The sequence below is a fragment of the Xyrauchen texanus genome, chromosome 35, assembly GCF_025860055.1.
Source record: "Xyrauchen texanus isolate HMW12.3.18 chromosome 35, RBS_HiC_50CHRs, whole genome shotgun sequence".
NCBI lineage: Eukaryota > Metazoa > Chordata > Actinopteri > Cypriniformes > Catostomidae > Xyrauchen > Xyrauchen texanus.
In genome coordinates, this window is record NC_068310.1 from 3,437,829 (window position 1) to 3,464,832 (window position 27,004).

The 27,004-nt window shown below is 39.5% G+C and overlaps 1 protein-coding gene across 1 annotated transcript; it reads left to right on the top strand.

The window, feature by feature from the left end:
• The first annotated feature begins 23 nt into the window (after window positions 1-23).
• On the top strand, window positions 24-22,597 carry zgc:114123 (uncharacterized protein LOC569174 homolog). Its single transcript, XM_052106464.1, has 14 exons — window positions 24-252; window positions 5,576-5,607; window positions 9,020-9,199; window positions 9,359-9,484; window positions 15,517-15,579; window positions 18,322-18,489; window positions 18,637-18,717; window positions 20,031-20,154; window positions 21,370-21,449; window positions 21,717-21,827; window positions 21,920-21,987; window positions 22,117-22,144; window positions 22,228-22,352; window positions 22,429-22,597. The coding sequence occupies exons 1-14, from the start codon at window positions 24-26 to the stop codon at window positions 22,595-22,597; spliced, it is 1,584 nt and encodes a 527-aa protein (XP_051962424.1).
• Window positions 22,598-27,004: the final 4,407 nt, after the last annotated feature.

A 27,004-nucleotide genomic window follows, 5' to 3' on the forward strand; every position in this document is an offset into this window, starting at 1 on the left:
TTTGCACATGTGCTTTTGAAGCGATGGTGGAGATGAGCTCAGGTCAGATGTCTTTGAGTGAAATACTGCAGGTTCAGGATCAGCCTGTGAGTGAGGAGCAGGCATGGGCTCTGTGTTATCAGCTCTGCTCTATACTATCACTTCACTCCAGTGAGAAACAATGGAAAACTGTCGTGATACCTGCGGCCGATGGTGTTTTGTTCTCCAGGGACGGCAGCATCTCTCTCCGGATGATCAACAACACAAAGTTCGGTAGGAATATTATGGAGCACATTTGATGTAAATAAAGCGCATTACAAAAACGTTATATGTCGATTTAACATTTTAGACCCAAATATTTAAGATTTTTTTTTTTTTTAAAGGATGTTCTGGGTTCAAAGCAATTAGCTGCCATGACCACACTAATAATTGTGACTCTCCCTGATTACAAAATAAGTCTTTATATTTTACAGTGCACTTAATGGGACAATACATTTCAGAGGATCTAATGGCATACTCTTCCAGATCAATGTGTATTTTACTTTTCATCATGGAGCAGTGCTTGCTGTGGATTAAAAATGAGCACGAAATGTAGGCTACTTTTCTCAACCGCGGGAACGAAATTGTTTCTGTGGATCCCGACACGAAAGAGGTTGACTTGAATCGAATGCAGAATGTTCCTATTTGATAGTAGTATTTAAAATACATACTAAACCATAAATGAGTTCTGGCCAATGACATTATGCTACATTTTTACCCAGAGCTATTAATGATTCAAAAATGCATTTCAAAATTCAGTTTACACAAAACAATTGAAAACCCATCATCTGTTATTTAACACGTTTTTCAATGCTTGATTTCAAAGTCATTTTGATATTTATTTTTTTCTGGGACTTAATCAAAAATGTCATGTGGTGTCACTGGGGTTTTCAAACTTTTGATCCCAAGCACCCCCAAAAATGATGATCCCCTTACGAGGGGCCCCTTTTCAAAAATATATAAGGGGCTTTATATTTTAGATATAAATTCCCTTTTATACTGCGTGAGAGAGCGTTATATTATAAAAACGTGTGGTTTGTAAAATTAAATAAGTGGCACTTATTTTTTAATAAAGAGAATTAAGAAAATGAAATGATTAAAATATATTAAATCAATTTGAAAATATCACTTTGTATTAAGTTGAGCACATCTTTTATACCAACTGTTCGAGTAATATTAGATGTACAAACCTGAATTATTTTATTTTTTATTGAATTGAAATGTATTTATACTCTTTAAAATGCTTAATGAAAGAATAATATTGTTAAATTGGGTCTTTTTCTCTCTCTCTCTCTGCGGACCCTAGCACCTCCTAGGGGTCCCAAGAGCCCAGTTTGAAAACCTTTAAGTAACCATCCAGTGACCGTAAAATTAATATCAGTCTAATTAAAGCTCTTGAAAAAAGAAATGTCATTCTGAGCAGTGCAGAATAATCTTTTATATAATTATGTGATGGGGCTAAAGGCTCCACAGGGTTCTCCCAAAACACTAAATGGCATTAAAAACTACCAAAGTACTTCCCTAAATGCCTGTTTGTCACTATATATGCACCACAAAATATTTCTGATCCATAAGATCTTTGCATGTGGTGCCTAAACTTTTTTTAAATGTTGCAAATTTATTTGGTTTTTGATTATCTCTTGAAATTATCATTTTTGACAATACTTTTTCAGTTTTATTGAAGGTGATAAGAGTTTTTCAATAACTGCCAATAAGTGTAAGAATAGTATTTGGGGTGAAAAGCCCCGTTGCAGAGGCTAAAGACCCTTGTAAAACATTGTTTTTCTTAAGTGTGTGTGAATGGATTTATGTTCAGAGTGGGTCCGCATTGACTGATCTGATCACAATGGAGATTCATTTGTTAGAATACTTAAGATTTAATGAATTAACAGGAAATGGTGTACCCTTTTCTGAAATGGTTATTTAAAATAACCATCTTCTTTTGTTGCTCATAAAAGCATATTGCTGTCTCAAAAGTATTTGCATTTGCTGACAAATGTAAATTTTAACTTTTCCCATAAATATCACTATATAACCTAAGTGGGGGTTAAAAGGCCACCTGTTTTATAAACTTGAGTTTAATCAAAACAACCTTCTATGATTTCTTTTCACTATTTTTATTTTATTTTTTTATCCGTCAATAAAATGAAATGTTCTGGTTTTTTTATACTTTTTGTGACCAGAAAAACCGCGTATTTACCTTAATGTGTGCTTTTGGCCCCGTTGGACCCCATCTCTTAAAAGATAAGCAGTGAAACATTTTGTTTTTAAAAATTGGTAACTTAAAAAAAAAAAAAAAAACTTCTGTCCACCAAATGAAAGTCTTGTGATGTAACCAACATGTATGTTGTCGCATGACAAACGGAAGACCCGTTAGACCCTCATGACTGAGTGAAGTGAAGAAAAAAAAATCGAACATTGTCATGTCATTAAATGTGAAATATTTTCACTTATGAAATGGTACATTCTGTTCAGGTCAAATACAGGTGAAACTCGAAAAATTTGAATATCGTGCAAAAGTTCATTAATTTCAGTAATTCAACTTAAAAGGTGAAACTAATATATTATATAGACTCATTACAAGCAAAGTAAGATATTTCAAGCCTTTATTTGATATAATTTTGATGATTATGGCTTACAGCATATGAAAACCCCAAATTCAGAATCTCAGAAAATTAGAATATTACATGAAATCAATAAAAAAAAGGATTTTAAATACAGAAATGTCGGCCCTCTGAAAGTATAATCATGCATATGTACTCAGTACTTGGTTTGGGCCCCTTTGCATTAATTACTGCCTCAATGCTGCGTGGCATGGATGCTATCAGCCTGTGGCACTGCTGAGGTGTTATGGAAGACCAAGATGCTTCAATAGCGGCCTTCAGCTCTTCTGCATTGTTTGGTCTCATGTCTCTCATCTTTCTCTAGTAATGCCCCATAGATTCTCTATGGGGTTCAGGTCAGGCGAGTTTGCTGGCCAATCAAGCACAGTAATACCATGGTCATTGAACCAGGTTTTGGTACTTTTGGCAGTGTGGGCAGGTGCCAAGTCCTGCTAGAAAATGAAGTCAGCATCTCCATAAAGCTTGTCTGCTGAAGGAAGCATGAAGTGCTCTAAAATGTCCTGGTAGACGGCTGCGTTGACTCTAGACTTAATAAAGCACAGTGGACCAACACCAGCCACCTTTTTTTTAGTTTCACCTTTTAGTTGAATTACTGAAATTAATGAACTTTTGCACGATATTCAAATTTTTCGAGTTTCACCTGTAGAGGAACACCGAGAACTTGATATTCGTGACTCATTCATGTGATCTGCAAAAATAAAATAAAAAAAATACTTGTATCTACTACATAAAATTTGTAAAGTCATTCAATCAAAAAAAAAATTTATGTAGGAAAAAGCTAAACTTCTCAAATTTGTGAAGCCAACATTGACACAAAGATTTCTACAAACTTGACATCAGAAAAATCTTGCTAAGCTAGATTTTTAAAATATTTCCCATATTTATCACCTCAGACAGCCCAGTCAATTACCAATAATAATTTGAAAAAGAATATTTTTAAATCAAGGCTTATTTTTGTAATGTGCTTCATTTTACATTTGGTATGCCAACTAGTGTCTATGTTCCATGTCATCATGAATATAATAAACTTCATGAAAGTGCATATATATATATATATATATCGATCGCACGCATGTTTCTACTAACAATACCCCATAATGACTACGTGAAAGAAGTTTGTTTGAAATCTTTGCAAATTTATTAAAAATAAAAAAAAAAACGAAACATCCTGTTTCCACTGATCATCCTTGATGTTTCTACAACTTGATAGGAGTCCACCTGTGGTAAATTCAGTTGATTGGACATGATATGGAAAGGCACACACCGGTCTATATAAGGTCCCACAGTTAACAGTGCATGTCAGAGCACAAACCAAACCATGAGTCCAAGGAATTGTCTGTAGACCTCCAAGACAGGATTGTATTGAGGTACAGAAATGTCTGCAGCATTGAAGGTCCCAATGAGCACAGTGGCCTTCATCATCCGTAAATGGAAGAAGTTTGGAACCACCAGGACTCTTCCTAGAGCTGGGAGATCAGGGGAGAAGGGCCTTAGTCAGGGAGGTGACCAAGAACCCGATGGTCACTCTGACAGAGCTCCAGCATTTCTCTGTGGAGAGAGGAGAAACTTCCAGAAGATCAACCATCTCTGCAGAACTCCACCAATCAGGCCTGTATGGTAGAGTGGCCAGACGTAAGCCACTCCTCTGTAAAAGGCACGTGACAGGCCGCCTGGAGTTTGCCAATAGGCACCTGAAGGACTCTCAGACCATGAGAAACAATTCTCTGGTCTGATGAAACCAATATTGATCTCTTTAGCCTGAATGGCAAGCGTCATGTCTGGAGGAAACCTCATCACCTGGCCAATGCCATCCCTACAGTGAAGCATGGTGGTAGCAGCATCATGCTGTGGGGATGTTTTTCAGCAGGAGGAACTGGGAGACTAGGATCGAGGGAAAGCTGAATGCAGCAATGTACAGAGACATCCTTGATGAAAACCTGCTCCAGAGTGCTCTGGACCTCAGACTGGGGTGAAGGTTCATCTTCCAACAGGACAACGACCCCAAGCACACAGCCAAGATAACAAAGTGGCTACAGGACAACTCTGTGAATGTCCTTGAGTGGCCCAGCCAGAGCCCAGACTTGAACCTGATTAAACCTCTCTGGAGAGATCTGAAAATGGCTGTGCACCGATGCTCCCATCAAACCTGATGGAGCTTGAGAAAAAAGAAAAATGGGAGAAACTGCCCAAAAATAGGTGTGCCTAGCTTGTAAGATCAAAGACTTGAGGCTGTAATTGGTGCTAAAGATGCTTCAAGTATTGAGCAAAGGCTGTGAATACTTCTGTACATGTTTTTTCTTCTATATATACACTCACCTAAAGGATTATTAGGAACACCATACTAATACTGTGTTTGACCCCCTTTCGCCTTCAGAACTGCCTTAATTCTACGTGGCATTGATTCAACAAGGTGCTGAAAGTTTACTGGATACTGGATGTTTTTCCCTTTTCACACCATTCTTTGTAAACCCTAGAAATGGTTGTGCGTGAAAATCCCAGTAACTGAGCAGATTGTGAAATACTCAGACCGGCCCGTCTGGCACCAACAACCATGCCACGCTCCAAATTGCTTAAATCACCTTTCTTTCCCATTCTGACATTCAGTTTGGAGTTCAGGAGATTGTCTTGACCAGGACCACACCCCTAAATGCATTGAAGCAACTGCCATGTGATTGGTTGATTAGATAATTGCATTAATGAGAAATTGAACAGGTGTTCTTAATAATCCTTTAGGTGAGTGTATATATAAATTTGCAAAGATTTAAAAAAAATTATTTCAGATTATTGGGGTATTGTTTGTACAATTGAGGAATATAATTAATTTAATCAATTTTGGAATAAGGCTGAAACAAGTGAAAGCGCTGTGAATAATTTCCGGATGCTATATATATAATATATATTACACTTTATTTTTTTTTTTTTTTTTTTTGTAGGTAAAAGTTTTGTGATCGAGACGGAGGAACAGGTAGGCAATGATATTATTGTCTTGAAGCACAAGTGTGTAATTTCTATGCCACTATCCCTACCCAAAAGAATTGTAAAAATAAACCTTGTTTTCAAAAAGCCTTCTGAATACACACCCCATCTTCTGTCGTCTCATCCCCATATTACACCATTGGTTGAGTCATTGTTGTGTTTGCTGGATGGGTCTCAAAACAGTCACTTTTGTAGTGCCACAGAGACATGGTGTTTATAGTATTCCTGGGAAATTAACCAACGGATAGCTTTATATTTAGAATGTATTTTTACATGCAAAATTAACACTTCATTTTACGCGTGATCAAAAATGTTGCATTATTCATATACAGTGCTGTGGAAAGGGATTTGCCCCATCCTGATTTCTGTTTTGTATATATCTCATACTAAATTGTTTCTAAAATGTAACATAAAACAAAGGCAATCTGTGAAAACATAAAATACAGTTTTTAAATGATAATGTTATTTATTGAAGTGAAAGTTATCCAATACCAACTGGGCCTGTGTGAAAGTATTTGACCCTTAATTACTAAATCCCCAAATCTATGAAACTGCATTCATAATGGGGGTTCAGCCGGACTAGACACACACAGGCCAGATTACTGCCAGCCCTCTTAAATCAAATCAACACCTAAATGGAACTTTTTCAGCTGCATGAAGTTGGCTAAAAGGTCACTCTGTAGAACACTATGCCATTCCTGAAATAAGGAAAAGGGTATGTTGTGTGTGTTTTTTTTTTTAGTTTTGTAACCTTTCCCAGACTGATGCATTTCAAAGGCTCTGGGTCTCCAAAGAACCACATTGAGCCATTATCTCCAAATGGAGAACTTGACACGGTAGTGAACCTTCCCAGAAGTGTCCGACCTTCTAAACTTCTAAGAGCACAGTGACTACTCATCCAGGAGGTCACAAAAAGCAAAGGACAACATCCAAGGAACTGCAGGCCTCTTGCATCAATTAAGGTCACTGTTCATCACGCCACTATCAGAAAGACACTGGCAAAAAATGCCATCCATGGAAAAGTGGCGAGGCTAAAACCATTGCTAACATAGAAGAACATTAAGGCTCATCTGAATTGACAAAACACACCTTGATGATCCTCATCTTGATTATCTACAACTATCGTGTATCAAACAGACCTATGGTCAAGGGTGGTGGTGGTGGTGGTAGTGTGATGGTGTGGGGATGATTCGATGCTTTAGGTCCAGGGTGACTTACAATAATTGAGGGAGATATTCCGGTCATCAGTCCATGAGTTGAAGCTTAAGTGCAATTGGATTATACAGCAAGACAGCGATCCAAAGCATAGGAGTAAGTCCACCTTAAGTGGCTTAAAAGAAGCTAAATTTAAGTTTTGGAGTGGCCTAGACAAAGTCTTGACTTGAACCTGATTGAGATGCTGTGGCAAGACCTTAAACGGGCAGTGCTCAAACCCTCCAATGTGGCTGAACTAAAGCAGTTCTGCAAAGAAGAGTGAGACAAAACTCCACCACAGCGTTGTGAAGACTGACCTCCAGTTATTCGTATCATTTGGTTGCAGTTGTTGCCGCTAAAGCTGGCAAAACCAAGTATTAATTTGTAGGGGGCTGTTAGTTTTTCAAATGGGTGATTTATAGATGTTTGACAAGTATTTGTAAACTATTTAGTTTACTCCATTTACCTTTTGTTATATCGTTTGAAGATCTAATACAATTTGGTATGAAAAATACACAAACAGACGAAATCAGGATGGGGCAAATATTTTTGCACTGTATGCATGCACATACAGCCATGGCCAAAAGAATTGGCAGTGATAAATTGTGTTTTGCCAAGTTTGCTGCTGCAGTATTTGTATTTTTTATATATTTTTTTTATTTTTTTCACACGTTTCTATGGTATACTGGGAAAAAATAAGCGTTTCATAAGTTTTAACTGCTTTTATTGGCAAAAACACTCAATTTATGCAAAGAGTCAATATTTACAGTGTTGACCCTTGTTCTTCATAACCTCTGCAATTCGCTCTGGCATGCTGGATATCAGCTTCTGGGCCCAATCCTGACTGATGGTGGTCCATTATTGACTTATTAGTGCTCAGATTTGATCACAATTTGTGGGCTTCTGTTTGTCCACTCACCTTTTGAGGATTGACTACAGGTTCTCTATGGGATTTAAGATCCGGGGATTTGCCTGGCCACAGATCCAAAATTTAAATGTATTTATCTCCGACCCACTTCATTATCACTCTTGCCTTGTGACATGGTGCTTCATCATGGTGGAAAATGCACGGCTCATCACCAAATTGCTCCTGGATCATTGGGAGAAGTTGCTCTTGCAGGATGTTTTGATACCATTATTTATTCATGGCAGTGATTTTATGCAGAATTTTGAGAGCTCACTCCCTTGGATGAAAAGCAACCCCACACATGGATGGTCTGAGGATGCTTCACTTTTGGCACATGACTCATGGTAGTGTTCACCTTTTCTTCTCCGGACTATCAATTTTCTATATGTCTTTTGTCCAATCCTTGTACTTCCTGCAGAATTTCGGTCTGTCCTTGTTTTTCTTGGAGAGAAGTGGCTTCTTTGCTGCCCTTCTTGACACCAGGCCATTGTCAAAGTCTTTGCCTCACTGTGCATGCAGATGCACTCACACAACCTGCTGCCAATATTGAGCAAGCTCTGCACTGGTGGTGACACAATTCTGTAGCTGACTCTTCAGGAGGAGATGGTCCTGGTGCTTGCTGAACACTCTGGGATGTCCTGAAGCCTTCACTGCAGGTGAACCTCTCTCCTTGAAGTTCTTGATGATCCGGTAAATGGTTCTTTCATGTGCAATATTTTTTGCAGCAATTTTGATGCAAAGCGATGATGGCTGCACATCTTTCTTTAGAGGTAACCATTGCTAACAAGAACACCATGATTGGAAGCACTTCTCCTTTTATAGCAAGCAGTCTGCTCTTCTAATCCAATCAGAATGATAGAGTGATTTCACCTGACTAGTACTCATTCACACTTTCCCAGGTGCTGCTGATATGATTAGTGCAAGGATGTTGGCTGGTCTTTTTATTTATTTTTATTTTTTTTGTCGTCTAAAAGCTTTTTGCAATTTATTTAAAATGCATCTGATCACTCTGCACAATAATCTAGAAACTGAATCAGCACCAACAACTGAAGCTGAAAAATTTGTCACTGCCAATACTTTTGGCCACGGCTGTACTACAGAGCTGTCAATGGGTAGCTCACATCAAATACGTTTGGGAAAATGTCATGTCTTGTGATGTGACATTCTATAATCCATTTAAAATGCATGTATTTAAAATCTGCAATGATCTAGTGAAAACCTACACTATGCACTAACCCATATATTTTAACACCAATGTTGATGGATATGCTATGCGTCAACCACCGTAATGTGTCAATAGGCTGTCGAGTTTGTGGGCCGTTTTGTCTACTCCTGTCTGGACTGGGGTCTGGAGACACAGGTCGAGCGTGAATTAAATGAGATGTTGGAGATCCTGGTGTGCCAGATGACCAAAGTGAACCTCAGTCATACTGCTGGTAATTGCTTTCAATCCATCTGCAGCCTGTCTGATGTACTCCAGGTACTGAAATCATCACTTATTTAAAATTCTTTGTCTAATTACTGAAACAGTTGGTCACTAGAAGTTAATGTACATTTGGATTAAACTTATGAAAACATGAGTTTGCTTTTAATTAACATGTGGCCTGAACCTGACTTGTCAATTGTTTTTGTTTTATAGGTTTGTAAAGAACGCCTATATGATCCAAGCCAGGCTGCTCAGCATTACAAGAGTGTGTGCTCCACTCTGTTCTTGCACACCATTGAGTTGTGTCATTATATGCAGATCGTTCAACAATCCAGAGAGGTGAGAATATCTGACTTCTATTAACGCTTAATACACGTTCTTGGTCTTGTTGTAAATTGGCCTCATACCATGTATCCTACATTTGATTTTCTAACATTGAAAATGTGTACCATCTAACATAGAGCCACAATGAGAGCCCTATATTTTGGGAATTTATTTAAACAGGGCCTTAAATAGAAATATGTCAAATAATAATTCAATTATTATAATATAATAATATCAACAAAAAAGCTTTTTGAAATTGGTAACAAAGACGAGAATCTTGACGTGACACCATTGTTTTGTAGACACGTCCATGGTTTTACTATACTGTAATGTAGTAGCATATCAATTAGGGATGTAACCTTGATTCACAGAAAGGAGGGAATACTTGCAGTTTTGCCATCACTGAACCCTTTTAGAATCAGGCCAATCTCATTGGTAGATGGCATTTGGCACTCCGCCCCTTATGTGCTCATCATCGCGGGCGATATACTGGAGCGTGTTGCCAATTCATCATACATTTTCGTCTGAAGAAAGAACACTTCTTTCGGTCCCTTAACCGTGATAAATCTGTAGCGTGGCGAGTGTATGCATCTCGTTCAACTGTAACCTTAAATCCTTGAAAGGATGGAAGTCAGTTTACATGCACCTTTGCCAAATACATTTAAATTCCTTACATTTCATCGTAGAAAACATTCCCTGTCTTAGGTCAGTTAGGATCACTATTTTAAGAATGTGAAATGTCAGAATAATATAATTTCAGCTTTTATTTTTCATCACATTCCCAGTGGGCCAGAATTTTACATACACTTTGTTATTATTTGTAGCATTGCCTTTAAATTGTTTAACTTGGGTCAAACATTTTGGGTAGCCTTCCACAAGGTTCTAACAATAAGTTGCTGAAATTTTGGTCCATTCATCCAGACAGGTCTAGTGTTTAGGCCTCCTTGCTTGCACACTTCTGTTCTGCCCACAAATTTTCTATCGGATTGAGGTAACGGCAATACCTTGACTGGCCTTAAGGCATTTTGCCACAACTTTGGAGGTATGCTTGGGGTCATTGTCCATTTGGAAGACCCATTTGTGACCGAGCTTTAACTTCCTGGCTGTTGTCTTGATGTTGCTTCGTTATATCCACATCATTTTCCTTCATGATGCCCTCTATTTTGTGAATTGTACCAGTCCCTGCTGCAGCAAAGCACTCGCCCTTTTTCCAAATGGTTACATTTTTGTTTCATTAGACCAGAGGAAATTTCTTCAAAAATATATTTTTCCCCCCCCAATGTGCACTTGCAAACTGTAGTCTGGCTTTTTTATGGTGGTTTTGGAGAAGTGGCTTCTTACTTGCTGAGCAGCCTTTCAGATTATTTCAATATAGGACTTGTTTTGATATGGATACTTGTCTACCAGCTTCTTACAGCATCTTCACAAGGTTCTTTGCTGTTGTTCGGGAATGATTTGCACTTTTCACACCAAACTACGTTCATATCTAGGAGATATAATGTGTCTCCTTCCGGAACAGTATGATGTCTGTGTAGTCCCATGGTGTTTATACTTGCGTACTATTGTTTGAACCTATGAACGTGGTACCATCAGACATTTGGAAATTGCTCCTAAGGATGAACCAGACTTGTGGAGGTCTAGGCTGATTTCTTTTGATTTTCACATGATGTCAAGCAGAGAGGCACTGAATTTGAAGGTAGGCCTTAAAATAAATCCACAGGTAAACCTACCCTAACCCATATTACTAATTACTCAATCGGATTGCACTGATACTGAAAAGCATAATGTAATGAACATCCCTTTCTTATTTAAAAATAGGAAGGCAGAGGGGCACAAGTAACCAAAAATGGCAATAGTAAAACAATGACACTGGTCATCCTGGTTTGTGCAGTGTAGAGCTTTGTGCAATGTTTCACCCAGTAGGAAGGGAAGGGACTGTAGAAGTAATACCATTCCACTAGCCAACAGGATTGTGAAATGATAAATTCATTAACCCTCCATACAACCGCTTCCTGTAGTATATTGTCTAGCACTGGTTGCGACAGCCCTACTATGTCAGATGAGACCCGTTCAGGGGCCAAACAAAGCCTCCAAAGCTCCGGCTGGGGATGTCCGATTGTGCCTCGAGCTTGTGAGAGCAGATCCTTCCTTGGTACAATTTCCCATAAAGGAGCATCTAACATCTCTGCCAGCTTCAGAAACTGGTTTCCTTTTCCTGTCAAATCTTGCACAAAGCGGACCAGCAGAGCTTGTGTCATGGAGTACTGGAGTAGATCCACTCAGCTGTTCATGTGGCCAGGACTGTGCAACACATGTATCAAGAGGAGATGAGACTCCCTTCATAGGAGAATTTGCCACACCAGGTTCAGCATTGGTGCAGTGTTATCCATGAGGATCAGAACAGGAAAGCCCTGTGTGTCTGCCTGAACCTCCACAAGCTATAAGGACTGCAAGCAGTTCTCAATGATTTATATGCCACGTGGTTCATGTACCTGTCCAGCTGATGGCTGGACAACAATTCCCAGCCTGTGTTGGGCATATCTGTAGTGACAACTTTAAAACTGGACTCTAGGCTAATGTTTGAAGGGACTCTCGTTGACCTAGCATTGGAGAGGCTTCATTCACAGCAAACCCAGAGCGGACACCGCAGCCATAAACCCCAATCCCAGCAGAAACTATTGCAGTTGTTGCAAAGGCTATACCCGGCTTGAGGCTTGTCAAACACTGGACACTAGCTTGTGAGTGTTTGTCGGTCAACACTCACAAGTAGAGTTTGGTCCCCAATAAGGAAATTAACTAACATGCTTGCAAAGCCGAACCAGCCAGGCCAGCTGCAGCTTAAGCCTTATTCGCGAAAGCAGACATATACAGTGCATCCGGAAAGTATTCTCAAAGCTTCACTTTTTCCACATTTTGTTATGTTATGGCCTTATTCCAAAATGGATTAAATTCATAATGACAACTTGAAAGAAGTTTGTTTTGAAATCTTTGCAAATTCATTACAAATGTACATTTTATTTTTTTTTTTAAAGTATTCACAGCCTTTGCCATGACACTCAAAATTGAGCTCAGCTGCATCCTGTTTCCACTGATCATCCTTGATGTTTCTACAACTTGATTGGAGTCCACCTGTGGTAAATTCAGTTGATTGGACATGATTTGGAAAGACACACACCTGTCTATATAAGGTCCCACAGTTAACAGTGCATGTCAGAGCACAAATCAAGCCATGACATCAAAGGAATTGTCTGTAGACCTCCGAGATTGGATTGTATCGAGGCACAGATCTGGGGAAGGGTACAGAAAAATGTCTGCAGCATTGAAGGTCTCAATGAGTACAGAGGCCTCCATATATAAATAGAAGTTGGGAACCACCAGGACTCTTTCTAAAGCTGGCCGCCCGGCCAAACTGATTGATCGGGGGTGAAGGGCCTTAGTCAGGGAGGTGACCAAGAACCCGATGGTCACTCTGACTGAGCTTCAGCGTTTCTCTGTGGAGCGAGGAGAACCTTCCAGAAGAACAACCATCTCTGCAGCACTCCAACAATCAGGCCTATATGGTAGAGTGGCCAGACGTAAGCCACTCCTCAGTAAAAGGCACATGACTGCCCTGCCTGGAGTTTGCCAAAAGGCACCTGAAGGACTCTCGGACGATGAGAAACTAAATTCTCTGGTCTGATGGAAAAAAAATAATATTGAACCCTTCGGCCTGAATGGCAAGCGTCATGTCTAGAGGAAACCAGGCACTGCTCCTCACTTTGCCAATACCATCCCTACAGTGAAGCATGGTGGTGGCAGCATCATGCTGTGGGTATGTTTTTCAGGAGGAACTGTGAGACTAGTCAGGATCGAGGAAAAGATGAGTGCAGCAATGTACAGAGACATCCTTGATGAAAACCTGCTCCAGAGCGCTCTGGACCTCAGACTGGGGCAAAGGTTCATCTTCCAACAGGAGAACGACCCCAAGCACACAGCCAAGATAACAAAGGAGTGGCTACGGGACCACTCTATGAATGTCCTTTAGTGGCCCAGCCAGAGCCCAGACTTGAACCCCATTGAACATCTCTGGAGAGATCTGAAAATGGCTGTGCACCGACGCTCCCCATCCAACCTGATGGAGCTTGAGAGGTCTTGCAAAGAAGAATGGGAGAAACTGCCCAAAAATAGGTGTGTCTAGCTTGTAGCATCATACTCAAACACTTGAGGCTGTAATTGGAGCCAAGGCTGTGAATACTTATGTACATGTGATTTTTAATAAATTTGCAAAGATTTCAAACAAACTTATTTCATGTTGTCGTTATGGGGTATTGTTTGTAGAATTGAGGAAAATTTATTAATTTAATCAATTTTGGAATAAGGCTGTAGCATAACTGCTTAGATTTTCATTCCAGTGTAGAAGAGGAGGGGCACAAGTGGGCCACAACTGTCTCTTCGAAAGTCTCAAGCATGGTGTGGTCAACTGTCGTAAAGGCCGCTGCACCAGAGACATGCATTCTCACGGAGTAGGGAGCATGCCATGTCTTGAGCAGCTGGTCATGCAGCTTGGGAAAGAATGGCACCAGACGGCAGGACACAGTTGCACCTGCTCCATATGAACCGCACGTTGAGTTAAGAATGCTCTGCTCATCAAAAGTGGGCCATTCGATCTGTAGTTTCTTGACCACCCTGGGCCAGAACCTGCATTTTGGCTTCAGAGGCTGTTCTCACTTGGCTCTCCTCCCCGCAACTCAGAGAGGTGAGTACATCTTTCGGTTCCTTAACAGCGATAAATCCGTAGTGAGGCAATATCAGAGGGATATATCACTTGCATGGTGGAAAACACCAGCAAAACTCCATTTGGAAAACTGTTAAGCAACAACTCTTGTTCTATTGTGTGCATTTTTCAATGAAAATAAAAGGAAACCATGTTTCTGGCAGGGAGTTTTAGAAATGGAGGGAATTGTACAAGTACAAAAGACTAGGCATGCTGTATTTGGTTCGGAGACGAGATCTCATGACCCTGGTTTATATGCCAGCGATGACTTGCACGTAAGGGGTGGAGCACCAAGCACAATCTGCCAATGAGATTGGCCTGATTCTTTTAAGAGTGTTCAGTGATTGTCATTCCTACGAGGAGCTCCCCATAGTGTCAGATATGGACACTGAGTTGAAGTGACCGACTTGAAAGGGACTCGTGGTTACCATGGTTTTTCTACAAGTACCCTGTTTAGCCTGGTATTTGTGGTGAAACCATTTCAAAAAAAGCACTCCCTGTCCTTTTTAAGGGGCTCTGTAGTATTTGCATTTTTATTTATTTTTTTCAAATCGAAAGACTGAAGTAATCGCAAAAATGTCAGACTTTACATCTGTAATTTGGAATCTCAATGCGCTAGGTTCTCATGGTAGTGTGATTGCTACCACCATGCTTCAAAGTGGGTATGGTGTTCCTTGGATGATGAGCTTTATTGGTTTTGCAACAAACATATCTTTTACAATTTAGGCTGACAAGTATAGCACATTTTCCCACATGGTTTGGGGTGACTGAATGAAACATTTGGCATAATATAGACAGGCTTGGATGTTCCTTTCTGTAAGAGGTTTCTGTTTTGCCACCCCATAGCCTAGACATGTGCAGAATGTACATCCAGGGACTTCGATTGGTACTTTTCAACAATTAGCTCTGTTTCTTTGGCAACTTTTTGTGGACCATGGCTCTCCCAGTAGGATGCATCCCCAAGCATTCAATCAAATCTTATCGCAACAGCTGACATTAATCTGGGTTGAATCAATCACTTTCATTGATGGCAGGTGTATGCTATTTACCTACAGGCATGATTTAGAATGTGATTTGGTTAACTGTGAAATAGCTAGAGACCCCATGATAAAAGGGTGTGGAGACTTATGCAATCTTATGCGCAAAAAAAAACCTCTGGATTTTCATTTCTCTGAAGATCACATTGGAAAAAGACTGAGATTTACATTGTTATTTCTGTCTTTTTACATTTTAAAAACCTGCAAGTTCATAAGGGTGTGACTTTTTATATCAACTGTATATGAAAATATCTCAGAGTCTGCAGAAACTCATATTGGAATCGGAGACCAAACTGGTTGCAGCAGTGACAAAAAATTGGGTAAGCATCACTTAAAGTAAAATTGGTTAATATACAGTGCATTCAGAAAGTATTCTGACTCCTTAATATTTCACATTTTGTTATTTTGCAACCTTATGTTAAAATGCTTGAAATAATTTTTCACATCAATCTACACTCCATACCCCATAATGACCGATCAAAAAACAGATTTTTGATCATTGCAAATTTATTAAAGTAAAAACTGAAATCACACTGACATGCAGTGCATCCAGAAAGTATTCACAGTGCTTCACTTTTTCCACATTTTATGTTACAGCCTTGTTCCAAAATTGTTTAAATTCATTATTTTCCTAAATATTTTACAACCAATACCCCATAATGACAACGTGAAAAGTTTTGTTTGAAATCTTTTTTTTTTTTTTTTAAGCACCTTTGGCACCAATTACAGCCTCAAGTCTTTGTATGATGCTACAAGCTTGGCACACCTTTTTTTTTTGGGCAGTTTCTCCCGTTCTTCTTTGCAGGACCTCTCAAGCTGTTTGATTGTGTTCATGTCCGGGCTTTGGCAGGGCCACTCGAGGACATTCACAGAGTTGTCCCGTAGCCACTCCTTTGTTATCTTGGCTGTGTGCTTGGGGGCGTTGTCCTGTTGGAAGATGAACCTTCACCCCAGTCTGAGGTCCAGAGCGCTCGGGAGCAGGTTTTCATCAAGGATGTCTCTGTACTTTGCTGCATTCATCTTTCCCTCGATCCTGCCACTGAAAAACATCCCCACAGCATGATGCTGCCACCATCATGCTTCACTGCAAGGATGGTATTTGCCAGGTGATGAGCGGTGCCTGGTTTCCTCCAGACATGACACTTGCCATTCAGTCCAAAGAGTTCAATCTTTGTTTCATCAGACCAGCTGTCATGTGCCTTTTACTGAGGAGTGGCTTCCATCTGGCCACTCTACCATACAGGCCTGATTGGTGGAGTGCTGAAGATAATTGTTCTTCTGGAAGTTTCTCCTCAGAGAAACGCTGGAGCTCTGTCAGAGACCATCGGGTTCTTGGTCACCTCCCTGACTAAGGTCCTTCCAAATCATGTCCAATCAACTGAATTTACCACAGGTGGACTCCAATCAAGTTGTAGCAACATCAAGGATGGTCAGTGGAAACAGGATCCAGCTGAGCTCAATATTGAGGCTGTGAATACTTATGTACATGTTTTTTTATTTATTTTTTATGAATTTGCAAAGATGTCAAACAAACTTCTTTCAAGTTGTCATTATGGGGTATTGTTTGTAGAATTGAGGAAAATAATGAATTTAATCAATTTTGGAATAAGGCTATAACAACAAAATGTGGAAAAAGTGAAGTGCTGTGAATACTTTCTGGATGCACTGCAAGTATTCAGATCCTTAACTCCATACTTCATTGAAGCACCTTTGGCAGTGATTACAGCCTCAAGTCTTTTTGGGTATGATGTGAACAGCTTTGCACACCTGGATTTGGGGATTTTGTGCCGATCCTCTCAAGCTCTGTCAGGTTGGATGGGGACTGTCGGTGGACATCCATTTTCAGGTCTCTCCAGAGATGTTTGATTGTGTTCATGTCCGGGCTTTGGCAGGGCCAGTCGAGGACATTCACAGAGTTGTCCCTAAGCAACTCTTGCATTGTCTTGGCTGTTGGCTGGATGATGCTACAACCACCATGCTTTACTGTTGGGATGGTATTGCATAGGTGATGAGCAGTGCCTGGGTTCCTCCGGACATGATTCTTGGAATTGAGGTTCAATCTTCGTTTCATCAGACAAGAGAATCTTGTTTCTCACAGTCGGAGTCCTTCAGGTGCTTTTTTGCAAATTCCATGTTTCGTGTGTCTTGCACTGAGGAAAGGCTTCCGTCTGGCCACTCTGCCAAAAAGCCCAGATCAGTGGAGTGTTGCAGTGATGGTTGTCCTTCTGCAAGTTTCTCCCATTTTCACACATGATCTCTGGAGCTCAACCAGAATGACCATCAGGTTCTTTCACCTCTCTTACCAAGGCCCTTATCCCCTTATTGCTGATTCCTGGTTCTTCCATTCAAGAATTATGGAAGCCACTGTGGGACTCTTCAATGCAGCCCAAACAAAATGTGTAGCCTTGAAACAATCCTGTCTCTGAAGTCTGCAGGCGGTTCCTTTTGACCTCATGGCTTGGTTTTTGCTCTGAAATCCATTTTTAGCTGTGAGACCTTTTTTTTATATAGACGTGTGCATGTGCGCCTTTCCAAGTCATGTACAATAAATTGAATTTGCCACAGGTGGACTCCAATCAAAGTGTAGAAACATCTCAAAGATAATCCAGAGAAATGGCATGTACCTGATCTAAATTTCAAGTGTCATAGCAAAGGGTGTGAATACTTATGTCAATGTGCAATTTTTTTTTTTTCTTTTCAATAGAAATCTGGTTTGCTTTGTCATTATGGGGTATGGAGTGTCGATTGATGTGGGGGGGGAATTAAATTACATTTCTCATTAGGCTGTAACAAAAAAAGTGAAAAGAAGGGGCTGAATACTTTATGAATGCACTGTCTCAAAGAAATGACTGGCTTATTTTATTTTTATTAAAAACACCTCAAAAGGAATAAAATGTATAGTTTGAATAAATCATGTTAAACTTGTAATGAAGATTATTTTGCATTGATATTTTCACGAAGGGTGGTTTTTCTTTTTTTTTTTTTTTTTTTTTGCTCATTGTTAAATTAATTGCTTTAAAAAAATCACTTGATTTACCTGCTTTGTTTTGATGAGATTCTAGGTATCTCCATGGCAAGATTTAGTGAAGGAGTTGAGCAGGGGTGTAGTGTTGCGGCCATCAGGAAAGAGCCCAAATGCAAATAAAGGTCCACTGCCAATGGACACTCCTCCATTTAACCAGCTTCTGCAGGACATTAAGTGTAGGCGATACACATTGCGTAATGTTCAGGTGTGTATTCAGTTATACTGTGTGTTTCCTCATTTTAAATATCAGTGCTTTTCATTTCAATGCAGTATAATCTGTGGTCATATTTTAAGATTGTAAATACTTGGACAGAAGTTTAATTTAATTTCAGCCATTGTCTTATGTTAACAGGCCACTAGAAATGAGCAAAGAACACAAGACCCTCACCAGACTCTACTAGAATATATCCGCTCGCGTCCGAAACTACGACCAGTGAGAGGAACTCATGTTCATCATAGTTCAATTCATGACACTATTCCTAATGGATGAAGTCCCCGCTGTGTTTTTTTTTTTTTTTTTTTCTTAAAATTCTACAAGTAAAAGGGGTTGCTTATGCCATTTTATGTTGACTTGAAGACCAGAAAAATACTGTGCTTTACACACATACTCAACAAATGAATTACAAGTGTGCAGTGTTGCATTACTTTGGCTGTAACAAATCTCAAGGGGGGTGATTTATAGTTGCCTTTTTAAATGTTGGTTTCATTAAAACCAGTTGATTGAGGTATCTTGCTTTAAGATGACAGTTTAACTTAAACGCTTCAGCTGCTCGATTTTTATGTACTATTATGTTTTGGGTCTAAGAGAAATTTGAGCAGATCAGACAATTAACAGTGTGTCCTAACCAATTAAAGTGTAAAACGATAAACCATACTGTAAAAGCGATCTTTGCCATGTACATTTGTTTTTTTTTGTCCCAACAAACTATGACGAGTGACAACATAGTTTGTCTATTGCTTGGTTTCTATTCCGTTTCTACTTCTGTTTTGGTTCACATTATTCGTTAAATATTTTTACCCATTTTTTTCAATTGGAATTTCATTTAGGACTTCATAAGAGCTGTAAGCCAAACCAACCAGCTTTGTGAATCGCACTACAAACATAAATCTGAAACAAAACTGTATTTGAAATTTGGACGTAAATCAAAGACCTTTCCCTTTAATGAGGGAATGAATGGCATAAATGGCATAAAACAATGTGAATTATGTAATCGAATAAAAAAAATGTATATAGAAAGATATTTTAGGTTTATTATAAATGTACATATACAGAAATATTTTAAGAATGTAGGGAGAGCGACTGGATTGCATCATGGAAGCAGGTGGTTGCTGCAGAGCTCTGTTGTGAAGCACATACCTTTTTGATTTGACATCCTCTGAGCTCATGATACCATTATAGTTTAGAAGTTTATAAACTATTGTTAAAAATCAGTACACCGATGGAGAAATTGAATGGGATTTTTATTTATATATATATTATACTTGAACCAGACTGTTGTGCTCCATTTCTGCAGTGTTGTGCTGGGTAGCCCTGCCAATTGAGATCTCATTGGTCCAAAATCCTGCTACACATAACAGTACATTTAAATGCTAATTATGTACTGATTGGCTGAGATTGCATTAACCTGCCGCATTTTCACATGGACCAACAGATTGCTTATCACTTGTTAGGGCATGGTGCAAACAGATATCTTAAAGAACATTGCTTTTAATATAAAGTTTAATTCTTTACCTCTGGGTCCTCAGGTGTCGGAGCGTAAAATGGGACTAAAGCCCAAAGAGCAGAGCTGTCCGCACGAGCTGCTAATGCAGGAGATTCGCTCGACCAACCACTGCAAACGACTTTCGTCACACAACAGGGGGCCAACCGGTAAATGTACAGAAGCCTTTTTGTACAAAACTCTGGTCCAATTTTTAACTTTTGCTAAATAAATTTGTGTCCCTTGAATAATCGCTAACAATCCTGATATCAAAACACAGCAGACAGTTTGACCAATACTGAAGGAACTGAAGATTGTTTTCATCCGAAGTCAGTTGAGCACAGGATGCCTTCTGAAGTATGCATTCTCTACATTTGTTGCAGCACACATACAATTACAGACTTGCAATTTATAGTTTCATAAAGCAAGCCTTTTTCCCATTGTGCAGGAAACTGAAGGTTCAGGAATTCCTCGGCAAGATGCCAGCTTAACAGGCAAGATGAATGACACTACAGATATGAAATGTATGTATTGCTGCTTTAACTACTTTTAAATTGGTGAATCTCACAAAACCTGAAAAGAATGCGTCACATTTCATCTCAAAATCAAATGAGAAAAGCACTGGTTATTCTGAAACGCCAGACATGGAGCCGGTCATCAAAATAATTGTAGATGCTTTCACTCCCAGTCATGAGGAAACAAGCAACATTAGCAAAGTTTTTCTGTGTGCACTAAACCACAATTAATTGCAATAAGTTAGTCACAGTGGCTTCAACTTTGCTACAATTTTGCCAATTTTGTTCCATTAACCACATTGGATTGAAACTGCGCTTTATTCGCAAATTGTTTTGTCATATTTCGATATTGCAGATAAATTAAATTTGTTACTTTGGAAACTGAAGCCACTTGTCATGTTTCCATTTCTATTTTGCACCAATGTTCCCAGCTGCGTTCTCCAAAAACATTGGATGGAAATGCCACTTTATACAGCAAAAATTTTTTGTCATTTCACTTTTGTGCATAAATTTAATTTGTAACTTGGATGAAACATGACTAGTGGCTTCAGCTTCCTTCATTTCTATTTTGCACCAATTTCTGAATGGATGGAACCACCACTTTTATTCAAATTGTTTTTGCAATATTAAATGAATTCATATTTTAACTTTCAAAGTTTTTTTTATTTTATTCTCAAAAGGTGATTCTCACTTTGCAAGTAAAACATCCAGGTGCATTGATTATTTGCAGGGAAAATGTTAATGTCTCAATGCGACGAGTCTGAATGGTCCTAAAAGATTTTCTGTTTTTATGAAATGATTTTGAAAAATTGTGAGATTCATCCAAATGAATATTTCTTAAAATGATTTTGTTCATTAAAATCCCTTTAGACTTCAGTGTCTGCACAGGCAAGCGTCGGACCAGATCGTTTGCTAGCAACAAGGATCTCTTTAAAGTGGTGCGTCATGACGTTCTGCAGATGTTTTATGGGGAATTATGTTTTCATGATGATCAAGTTTAAAGTTGCACCAAGTAATATCTCTTGCTAAATGTACCCCTAAACAATGTGTAGGATTTGACAAATGTTTGAAATGTTGTACACTTGCACTGGATGAAGACTCTGTTTTAATGGCCGATATGACAGTCGTTTTGGACATTATTCTAAACCCAAAAATACATGGTGCACCTTTTACATCTGAATCTTCTACGATTTAACCTTTTCCGTTCAATGGTTAAGAGCACCAAGAAAGGGTCTGTTCTTACCACGATTGTTGACGTCATGAAAAAGAACAGTTCTTACGAAGGAGATGCGAAGGACATGTCATGTGATGTATATAGCGACTGTCGGGTGAGAACTGGCACATTTCTCAAATCCATGAATTACATTGCCCAAATTGTAGCCTAAATTTTTTTTTTTACTTTTTTTTTTTTTTTTTATAGGTTTGTTCATGTTGTGCGGCGAGAAGCCTTTATTTCACATGGCATAACATCTGCTCTCTGTGTAGAAGGTGAGATCATTTATTTATTTGAGTCTGTTAATGATTTAACTTGCTAGCATTTAACATTATGCTGTTTGCTCTTCTCTCTCTCTCTCTCTCTCTCTCTCTTTCTTTTTCTCTTTCTTTCTCCCCCCCCAGGGTTATTTGTCCTGGCTGTTGTGTAGAGGTACGTTTTGAGTTTCTTGAACCTATGCCTTGTCGTAGATGATGTTTGTTGATTTTAATTTGCCTCTGATCTCTACAACAAAGATGCGTTTGCCCTCCAAGTGCTGCGTAAACCTTCCGCTGAGCTTCTTCAAGCAAATTGTAATGAAAGATGGTGAGCAAAGCCAGAGAAACTTCTGGAATGAACGCTGGTCCTGGGACTCAGCCTGGTAAGTAGACGACACAAATTAAACATGTTGTAAAATGGCCTCTTGGACAATATAATACATGTATTTTATGCCGCAGGATTCCTCTGGTTCTGGTGTCTTGCGGGTCTAACTCAAAGTCTGTGCACAGTCTTGCTATGAGAGACTGGTACAGTCAGGACATCTGTGTGGGCTGCCAGAAGATCTTAATAAAGACATGCGACTCAGTACTGTCCACCTGTCCCATCAAAGACTCGCAGGAGATATGATCACCCAGTATTTTCATCTCTCTTTTTGTTAATGTATTCATATATTTATCAGTTGTGTATGTTTTTTTGATTGTTGGGTTGGTTGTTCATAATCTGGCATTATGTTCGTTCTAAACACGTTTTTGGTTTTCACCGTTCTGCAAGTCAATTTTAAGATTTTAAATTATGAACTTGAATTATTAAATAAATGTGCTGAACATTTTTATTAAAAGAAAATCTCTTGTAAATGCTGTTCACTTGGATCTAAATGGAGTGCCATAAGTAATTACTTAGTAAATGTTTAAAGGAAGATCCCTACGCGGAATATCCAAAATGGTCTCCAAATGTTTTGAAAACGGTAACAAAATATTCAAGTATATTCAAACAGGAGGAGATTAGAAGTAGAATATATTAATTGGCCAAACATCACAAACCAATTGTGCTTGCTGTGCATGTAATTTATGAAATTTTGTATGGAGTATTGGTGCACCATTTGCTGCTATAAGAGCTTTCACTCTTTTTGTTCAGGTTTCCACTTGATGTTGGAACATTGCTTTGATTATCCCATTCAGATGCACCAGCATTGAGGTGATGTTGGGTGATTTAGGTCTGGCTCACTGTCCGCATATCTGTTCATCCCAAAGGTGTTCAATGGGGTTCATTTCTGAACTTTTTTTCAGGTCACACCAGACAAAAGCATTTCACTTTTCTGAGCCTTTGTTTACTTTGCACATTTAGAGGTCAAACCTTTATATTCACACAATGGAGCCTATTCATTAAATCATAGATAAACCATTCCATGTAAAGAATTTAATGGCAAAAAGATGCATGCTCAAGAGTAAGATTTGTGAACGTGTAAATACATTTGCAAGCTGAAATGTTTTGCATGTGCATAGAATGTTGTGTAAAATTTAAGTCAAGGTGCAAGAGGAAGAAAATTGTTTTGCAGTATTTTATTGCTTTTCATAAATCATTTAACAAATCAACACAATTATTTTATTTGATCTGTTGTTGTTTTTTTTTTTTTTTTTTTTTTAAATGCTTAAACTTTTGACTTTGCCTAAACATGGCCAAAAACATTGCAAACTTGCAATTAGCAATATTAAAGCAAAGAAAGGGTGTCATGACCGCTAAATGGACTGGCCACTTTGTATGTGTAAAAAAATAAATAACCTATTGAAAAAGTGTATATGCCTTTTACAGTGAAAAATATTTTCAAGAAATGATACAATGTACATCTTCCCTTTTGTTGATCTCACACTTTTTTGGCACAACTGTCTCAGTCTTGCAAGCAAGGGGGAAGGCATGTCTACCAGTAACTATCATATTTGGTTTTCATTGACCAGTTTACTCTGACCTGATTGGTTTAATGTGATGGACCGCTTATTCATAGCTGGCAATACTCCCTATCTACTGCACAGGCTTGTGCTTTTTGCAGAAAATCTAATAGGATGGCTGTGAGCGCTTAAGGAATCCATTAGGTAGCTCCTTATTGGGTGTCACTTAAGCGCTATTAGCCAATAAATTGGCTTGATTTTATAGGGCATCAGAAATCATGACCATGATAAGTGTCCCATGGCGTCAGCTTGACACAGTTTCTCTTTCCATTCACTGGAAATGAGAGGGGTGTGTGTGTGTATATGTATGTATATGTGTGTGTATGCAATGGAGACCTTTTATAGTCAAATGTTGTCTGCGCACACGCAGTATTATTTCAGTCATCCTTGGCATTCTGCTGAACTTATCATTCTGTCAAAAGGGGAATCACGTGGCACCATGCGAGGATCGGACGTGTGAACTGCGAGCTCTGCGCACTTCGCTAGTTTGAATACTTTTATTGACATAATCCTTACGTGCCCAAGCTGATGCCCCTGAGCAGGCTGCCAGCCTGGGAATCAACTTAGTCGGGGAGGTGCGAGAGATGCTGAATATTTCTGCAATGCTGATGAAGGTCATTGCTGACTTGGAGGATCTTCCTGTGAAACATCGATTGATCACTGCCATGGAGGTGAAGTTCTCTGATGTGGTTACAATAGTGAGGGATGTCGCGAAACGGATTGATTATCTGGAGTCATCGGAGAGTGACCAAGGTGGATTTGGTTTGTTTTGTTCTGGGGGATGTTCAGGTTTGATTGTTGCACTAATGTTGGAATGCGATCTTTTATAATCATCTTGTTTTTGACTACGCAATCTATTTTTTTCTTAACTCAAATGTTAATGAGTGGATTGTCTCTTTCCATGTGGAATGTGAATGGATCGGGGCACCCCATAAAATTAAGGTTATTTCTCTCCTAAAGCTTAAGAAATATGATATAGTGTGCCTTCACTATATCATAAAAAGAGAAAAAAAACAGAGACTGATGATGGACGCTACGACAGAGACGGAAGTCATTCCAAACCTCATGTAAATACCGCGATCAATGGGACAGCGAATTTAATTTTCTGAAGAGGAGCAGGGTGGGGGACAGTCACGCGTTTTGTAACTGCGACTTTAGCATCTCACACTGGGGAAGGAATGATGTATGTCAGCACGAGAAATCCGCCAAGCACAAGCACGGGCTAGAGGCACAAAAACATGCCCAGGCGATGTCAGCATTCGTGACGAGGAATGCCACCGAGGCAGACCAGGTCACATGTGCAGAGGTAAAATGGCAATGCTGTGTGCCAAAAACAACATTCCTTTCTCCTTCCACGACGGCTTCAAGTGTGTAGTTGACATGTTCCCGGACTCTGCTATTGTACGAAAATACTCAACGGGAAAAACTAATGCTACTCAAATCATCAAAGGTAGGTTAGCTAGCCATATAGCTACCTATCTTTCTTACTGCTGGGCTACTGTACGTTTGCTAAAACTGTATAAAATGGGTCTGAAATGTGTTTGAATATTCTAACATTTGAGCATTAACCCATGGCATGCATGTTGTAGGCTAACTTACTAGCTAATTACTGGACACTCAACAGGTGCCATAGCAGCAGAACTAGAGGACAAGTTGGTCAAAACATGCCGATCTCAGCCCTTTTCACTGATGTGCGACGAATCAAACAACATAAAAACAGACAAAAGAATTCATCATCCTGACTAGACTCTACGATGAGGCCACTCTGCAGGTCGCTACAAGATTCCTGGAGATGCCTATATGTAATGTAGGAAATGCAGAAAATCTGTATGAAAAGCTTAGTGAAGCATTAAGGTAAGGGGAACTGCACTGTGTTGTTGACATGTTTAGTAGATTGCATTTAATTACAACCTTACATTTTGTCTGAGACGTTTTGTGGCATTTTTTCCCTGTTTCCAATAGAAAGCGGCATCCCATGGGATAACCTGATTGCCTTTAACTCTGATAATGCGAGTGTTATGAAAGGCCGCCATAACTCGGTAATCAGCAGACTGAAGACCAGCCAGCCCCACGTCCAGGACCTTGGCTGCATCTGCCACCTGGTACAGCTGGCCACTGGCTGTGGCATCAGAGCAACCCAGGTACCAGTGGAAGACATCCTGGTGGGGATATACACCCACTTTGATAAAAGGTAAATGCATACATATAGGCCTGCTATTTCTCTCGCCTAATGTTGTGTGTGTGTTACAATGTAACAACATTGCATGTGGCTAACTCATGAACAAGGTAGCCTAGTAGGCCTGCAGTTCATATTCTTTACACTCACACTCACACACACACTCACTCACAATTCCAACCACTAACAGAGTAATTTTCTATCTCTCAGTGCAAAAAGATGTGAAGTCTACAAAGAGTTTGTAGACTTCACTGATTCAGACCACCTGAAGCTCCTCAGGTACTGCAGCACCAGATGGCTGAGTCTGTTAACCTGCATCCAGAGGGTGCTGAACCAGTGGGATGCACTACAGGTAGGATAGTAACCCCACTCGGCAGATCTCTACACAGTTTACTATGCTGTATTTCCATTTTAACCATGTATTGCCACCCTGTATCTCTATGTACTCTAGGCCTACTTTAACTGTCATGAAGAGGTGGAGAGGAGTGTTAAAGTGCGTGATCTGGCAAGCCATCTGCATGATCCACTCGTGAAGACCTACTTCTTGTTCCTGAGTGCTGCTCTTAAGCCTTTATCTGAATTTAACATTGCCTTCCAGGTGGGTGTCAATGATATTGAATGAATGAGTGAATAACAGTATATAATTAAATGTTTGTGCTTATTGTAGCATTCTTATTTCACTGTTATTTTGTTGTGACCATTGATATTATCTGCAGTCAGAGGGAGTACAAATTCACAGACTTGAAGAGGAGATGTGCAGGCTGATGAAGAGGATCCTGGGCTACCTCATACCAGCCAGGGCAATCGTGGGTGTACCTCTCAGGGAGTATGGAGATGGACATCAGTTGGCTGATGAAGATCTCTTTCTCGGAGCAGACACAAAGAAATTCATGAGACGCGCTGAGCTCCCCGTGT